At 28.4% G+C, this 7,410-nt stretch overlaps 1 protein-coding gene across 1 annotated transcript; it reads left to right on the plus strand.

Annotated features, from left to right (window-relative positions):
* Window positions 1–4,050: 4,050 nt before the first annotated feature.
* On the plus strand, window positions 4,051–4,455 carry LOC120215162. Its single transcript, XM_039212905.1, has one exon. It carries the CDS (start codon window positions 4,051–4,053, stop codon window positions 4,453–4,455), a length of 405 nt encoding a protein of 134 aa, XP_039068836.1.
* The last annotated feature ends 2,955 nt before the right edge of the window (window positions 4,456–7,410 follow it).

Raw genomic sequence — 7,410 nt, forward strand, 5'->3', positions numbered from 1 at the left:
GGTCGTTCGGTTTTAAATTTCATGGGTTGCTTCACCTCGACATCGTGATTCCAAATTCAATCTGCATTTTGTCGGAAGTTGCTTCAAAGCCCACAAATTTAAGATTGAAAGTGAGGAATCTGAAACGTCTCAGTCCATATTCATGGGCTTTGGGATATTTTTAGATGAAACAACCACTATATTCGGACTCAAGGGGTTGAGATGAACCAACCCATGAAATTTGGGACCGAACGGCCACCATCAACGATGGTGGATGGAATGAAAATGGCGTGGTGGCCAGCGACAACAACTGATTGCAAAGTAGAGAGAAAATGGGGGAAAAGAAAAAAATAAAGAAATGAAAAAGGGAAAAAAAGATTTTATAATGGATTCGAAACAACATCGTTTTGGTGTATATTTGAGTTTTTCAAAAAGACATCGTTTTGATGCTTATGCTATTTCTTCTGCCATGTCATAACACTGTTAAATAGTTAACGACAGAGTGAGTAAAAAGATTCAATTTGTAAAGTTTAGTAAACAAATTAGAAAAAATTAAAATTGGATGAAGAAAATAGAAGAGATAGTATAGCTCAATAAGGAACAATTTAATACTCTTTAATGTAAGGTTAAACTAAAATACGTGTCAGAAAGGTATTAGTGGAACACAATTAGGGGCATATTTCCGGGGTAGAAGAATTTTGTTCAATATTAACATATAAAACCAAAAAAACAATCAAAACAATCAAATTGGGCTACCTATATTATTGGTAACATTTTTTTAACACAAAAGTTTAGGTCAGGGGTGGCTCCCCCAATCCAAGGCCAGTGCATACCTAAGACCCAATTAGAATTTACATAAGACTTTACTTACATATTGCCTACCAAGAGTGACGGTGTTGAGATTCGAACTTTTTCTTACAATCTCAAATTCTTGAATCTCAACTACTTGTGCCAACACCTGTCATTATTAGTAACATTTATAAAATAGATAAAATATCGATTAGGAATAGACTCCTTAAACGATAAATGTTAGCCCATATTATTAGTAAATTGGGCTCCTCACTGAACATGAAAATTCAACTTTTGTCTATTTAGCCCAAAGATGATTACATGCAAATTTGGACTTTATCCTCTCCGACATTTGGGTTTCTTTTTGGAATAATAAAATTATAGCTCATAATAATCATGTTTGTTGGAAAAAGTTCAAACTATAATTTTTGGAATTGTTGGATTTGGATGCGAATCAGATAGGGGAGAGACCCACATGAAATCTTATAAACAAATTAAATATTAAATTATTTTGTGAGGTTGGTATTTGTCTATTTTGACATCGCTATTTGTCCTCAAATTGATTGTTTTTAATTATTGACTTTAAAATTTTAAAATCCTTAACAAACATTTTCTAATTTAAAATAATTTTTCAAATAATTTAAATATTGAAGTGGAAGCTTTGTAACTTTATTTCAAGTTATATGGATCTATATTTGATGTTATCTGTATATTTATTTGTAAGAACTTTAATTTTTTTTATCGATGCGTGGTATCATATATGATTAATTTATATAATGATAATACATTAAATACAAACAGGATAATAGCTCGAAATCCTTGAAAGATATAATAACTTTATGTTTACCTTTGGACTTTATGCATGGGTCTCGTTTTTGGTAGGACATCATGTCAACAAATTACATGTACAAACATTAAATAAATGTGAGACGATAATTTATCTAATTTTCTAAGTGATAAAAAATATTATTTTCGTTAGAAATTATGAATTCGAATAATTACATCTACATAGTATATGCATTATCAAAAAATAATTAAAAAATATTTTTTTAAGTCTAATCAAATTTTAATCATCCATAATAGATATCATTATAATTACACTTTCTGATAGAGGTGCCATGTCATATCTCACACACGTACTCCTATATATGTTGTTGGAGAATGAACCGGTGACTTTGATCTATTTCATGTTGGAAATATGTCCATTGAAATAATGGGAAACAAAACAAGAACATAAAAGATAAAAAGTGCAATCGACATTCCTCAACGAACTAATTATTTGAGTTTATATGCCACTAAATTTCAGCCTCTAATTTTTCATTCTTTTTCTAAGAAATAGTCCTACGATTCCCACTACATGTATATTTCTTAATATGTCCATGAAATATATATTCTTATTTCAAATATAAAGTTTTTTTAATGGTATATAATAATTATAAGATAATATATGTTCATAATATTTTAATCTATTGATAACATACATAAACTTTACAGATATCGTTGCTCAAATTCGAGTCCTTAGTAAATAACAACATTCTCATTTATCACTAATACCACTAGATGAGTTCCTTTCAAACATGAAGTTTAAATCAATTATTTTATATATTTATTTTTAGTATAAAATACACAAATGGTCCCCCCGACTCTGAGAGGTGCTTTCTTGAGTCCCTCTACTATTGAAAGTTACAAAACGATCCTCTGACTATAAGGCATTGCTTTATTGAGTTCCCCTACTATTAAAAGTTACAAAATAGTCACTCGACTATTCATATGTTCCAAACTTGTCATTTTCCGTTAAAAAATTGACAACTGTTTGAGTTAGACATTAACATGTTCATTGGAATATGATAAAATCTGACTCATAATTGTTTGAGTTGTATTTTGTGGATCGAGTCTTTGTTTACATTATGTCATCGAGCCAGTGTTTGAAAGCAACGGAGGTACTAGTAGACATCATTAAAATATGATTTTATCATATCTCAGTCAACGAGTTAATGTCCAGCTCTAACGACCATTATTTTTTTAACGAGAACAGACAAGTTTAAAACACATCAATAGTCAAGTGATCACTTTGTAACTTTTAATAGTCAAGGAACTCAACAAAGTAACACCTTGTAGTCAGGAGTATTTTGTAACTTTTAATAGTCTAATGACTAAAAAAAACAATGCCCTATAGTTGAGGGACCAATTGTGTACTTTAACCTTATTTCAATACATAAAATTCAAATTTTAATATCTTGTATTTCCTTGGAAAAAATAACAAGGAAAAGAAAGATTGATGAGCTAAAAACCAAAATCTTTGAAATGGGAAAGTAATTAACAAAAGCATTGAAGAAGTTTCCAGTTTTCTGAAAATTGTTTCATCACCAACCTTTAGCCTCATCTTTGCTGATGCATCACAACCAATAAAAAAATTGAATAATGCTGACTTTAATCAATGTCTTGGCTTTCATTCTAACAAATGACGTTGATTTGAGTTCATCCAAATCAATGCATAACAAACTGTTAATTTGAACTATATATACCGTAAAATGGCAGATAGATAAACATGAACAAATTATTAGTATTAAATTATGAAATAAAATATGCGCAAGCAAACATGCTGGCACTTGATGAGAATTTTTTTTAATTAGATTTTGCATGGCCCCTCCTTTGAAATCTAGTTTCTAAAATTCATTAAATATTAATGCACTTATACCATGAAATAGTAAAGTAAACTGGTTGGGATTTGGTAGGGTATGCTTGGAAGCAACTGCAAGGAATATTAATAGGTAGCTTTGAATTATCTTAGAGAATAAAAATATGTATTTGATTTTGATAATTAGTTATTTTAAGTACGAAATGGTCAGTTTAGCCCCATGCTTAGAGCTACACAAAATTAAAATTGGCCACTTGTTTTTGCCATGCAAAACTTGACTCAAAACAGTGCTAACCTAACACATTATCTAAATCTATTATCTTATATAAAGAATCAAAATAAAAGAGCTGCTGAAATGTTTAAAAGAAAGCTTTTTCAAAGATCAAGAATTCTGGAATTTTGTTGCAGGTTCTAATGTGAGCTGGAGTGTTACTAGAATTTTAAAATTACGTCCTATTGCACTCACCGTGTTATCATCTTCTGGTTATCTTAGGTTTAATGACATTTGGGAATCTATTCGAATCAAAAGGGAGAAAGTTCCCTGACAGAATCTGATCTGGTTTCCCATGCACATTCCTAAATTCAGTTTGATTGCTTGGATGTCTTTGTTAAACAGATTACCAACAAGAGATCGGCTACTCAAAATGGGAATTTCCACTGAAGGGACCTGTGTTAACTGCAGTAATTATCAGGAGACAAGAAATCACCTTTTATGTCAATGCTCTCTTGTTGTTCGACTTTGGAGCTCTGTCCTATTGCTTAATGGCTTGAAGAATGCTTCATCTTCATGGGAAGAAATGGTTACTCGGGCTTCTTCATCTTGGAAAGGGAAATCATTGCTCACCACAATCCTGAAGATTGCTTGGACTGCCTATATCTACACATTGTGGGAGGAAAGGAATCGTAGAATCTTCCAAGGTCGTCACAGATCAACTGAAGAATTGCTCAAGGTTATTATTGAAGCTGTGCGAATTCAACTAAAGGGTAAAAATATTAATAGAGCTGATAGAATAAACTCTAACCTTTGTATTAATTGGGGTATTACTTAAACCAATCATTGTCTTTTATAAGTAGTTTGTTGTTAAATTTGCTCTGATTGGTTGATTGTTTTGTAGCAGAACTTTGCTATTCTAGATAATAAAATTTGATTTATCCAAAAAAGTAGTAAAAGTAATAGCTAATTTCTATTATGTGCAATGGCTTATTTCTGTGTTGGAACATATAATGTAATACTCTAATTTGATTTAGAAAATTGATCGAATTTACAGTATTACATTAGATCACCAAAGTAATCAACAATAGATATAATATAATACATTATAATGTAATAAAAATATAATATTATAAAAGTGGAGCTCTAATATTTTAAAAACATGATACATTGTAATGAAATCCGAAAAATTTATTAAGTTAAAAAGAAAATATGAATTGATGATCTTGATATGGACTAATTGAGTATTTTTTTTATAAAAGATGAAATAATAAAATATATGAGAATATGATAAAAGTTAAAAGGAAAAAAATCAAACTACCTTTTTGTTTAAGCTATAAGAAAGCTAATTTGAAAATGACATTTTATAAGATGGTTATATATGTGAATTTTGATAAAATAAAATAATTTTTTTTTGATATTTTATAAAGAATAACGTGAGTCATTGGATCAAATAGTGCAAGTTTAATGCTGGCCATTGAAAATCATGAAGGGTAAAAGAGAAAAAATGTGAAGATTTTTGTATGCGATTTAATGAGTCATTGGATCAATTCTTCCATGACTAGTCTTGTTCATTGGATTAAATTAAAGGGGGAAATTCTAGATAAATGAAGAGTTTTCTTCATCTTTTCTTTCATGTACCAAAAATTAGAGGAGAGAAGTCATCTTTCCCATTTCATTTTCTTAATGGAAAAGAGAAGGAACCCACCATTCTTCATCATTTTCTTCTTCAATTCTCACCATTTTGATTAATTTGCCTATCAAAACTTCATTTGAATCTCTTTTAGTGATAAATTGAAGAAATAATGAAGAGAAAGGAATGAGTTTTGAAACGAATACAAGTATTAGAAACAGAATGAAGGTAAGTGAAATTTACTCATGAATATCTTCTTCTTAGATATAGAAAGTCATCATGTATGTATTGTTCAGTCTTGAAGATAAAAAAAAACATGGGAAAGAAATAGAAATCAAGGGAAAAGATAAGATATCTGTTGAAGAAAAGATTTGGAGACATATTTCAAAGCTATTATGAGTAGAATTTGGCATGTAATTTGTGATGTTCATCTACCTTGAATTTTTCTTATAAATATGATATTTTTTTAAAAAAAAAAATTATGAATGTAACTTTTTTTATGAATGGAAATAATCTAGGGATTGTTATAATGTAGCAATTTATGTGGATGAAGTGATTATCGAATAATATACTAAATGTTTTTTTTTTCAAGTATAAGTGTTTGAGAAATGTAATTGATTAGGAAAGTTTGATTGAATATTATAAACCTTGAAGAATCGTGGTTTTGAAAACATTGAACAAATGAGTGATTGATATAAAAAGTACTTTGATTGTGTTTATGTGTTAATAAGTAGGGAAACTATTTTTAATATAGGTTGTCTAAAAATTAAACTTTATAATTTTATTTATTTTATTTATTTTAATTCTAAACTTAAATTCTAAAACCTTAAATCTTAAATTTTAAATATGAATATGGTGTATGATATTCAAATAAATAAAACTATGAAATTTAAATTTTACATGCTGAGTATTAATATCGAATAGAGAAACCAAAAGGATATTTTATTTCCATAAAATATGTATTTAAAGCATTTTGAATATTGTTTTGACAATATAAAGAATTTTGAAATTTCGTATAAATTGTGGGTACATGAATTACATATATTAAGCTCTCATTCATTATTTGTTTTATTTATTATTATATACTACAAATTTAATCACCATTAATTTTTAATCATAAATATAATTTATATTATTTATAGATGAAACTTATATATATATTAAAATAATAGATAAAATTAAAAAAAACTAGATTTTAACTCAATGAGACATCATTGAAATCATGTTTTTATTAGTATGTCAAAATTGATTCGAATTAAAAATGAATATAGTTAGTATGTCAAAAGGGCTACAATTTTTGTTGAAGTTTATTAAGGGCTACAAAGGTTATAATATACTAAATGAAATATTTATAAGTCACTTTTCTTTTACATGATATATATATATAGGGAATACAATTTTTATATTTATTAATGAATATTGGATTTATGGTGAATGTGATTTTACATGCCTAATTTAGAGATATTTCTAAAAAGTATATGCTTTTTTACTCAGTTTTATTTTCTTAAATGTTGATGAATGTTCATATTAAATTTGTTTGAGTTGAAATATGATTTGTTTTTCTCATGATTATGTATATAATCGAATTGTGTTTATAAATTAAATAAAAAGGTGAATCGAAATTATATGAATATCACAGAGTATGATTGTTGAATTTAAACAAATCAGAGTCACACCAACCTTGACAATACATACGTGCCATGCATGTAGTTGTTTGAATCTAAAATTTATAAGGAGAAGAGAATAACATTTTCTTTTTCCAAATTTTATGGTGTTTGATTACTATGAAATAATAAAGTTTAGGGAAAACTACACATTTAGTACCTTAACTATCACATTTGTTCCATTTTGGTTATCCAACTAACTTTTTTAGAAATATACCTAACGTTACGTTTTGGTTTCATTTTTGTCATCTACCGTTACAAAATTAACAGAACCGCTGGCATGACATTTATAATTTTTCAATAATGATATGACATTATCTTATGGTGGCACATTAGCATCACCTAACTATGGGTGACCTGGGTGACCAAAATGAAACTGTAATCACTATTTTTCAACTGGGCCTCAAGTCCAACCCAAACATAAACACCCAATTAAAATAGAGCCCATCTACAAAATTAAACCAAAACACCCAAACAAAACCCGACTCGGGACCAA

This window comes from Hibiscus syriacus, unplaced genomic scaffold, assembly GCF_006381635.1.
Source record: "Hibiscus syriacus cultivar Baekdansim isolate YM2019G1 unplaced genomic scaffold, ASM638163v2 tig00110114_pilon, whole genome shotgun sequence".
Classification (NCBI taxonomy): domain Eukaryota; kingdom Viridiplantae; phylum Streptophyta; class Magnoliopsida; order Malvales; family Malvaceae; genus Hibiscus; species Hibiscus syriacus.

Coding starts and splice junctions, on each gene's coding strand:
- LOC120215162 (XM_039212905.1), top strand. CDS start 4,051: ATGGGAATTTCCACTGAAGGGACCTGTGTTAACTGCAGTAATTATCAG.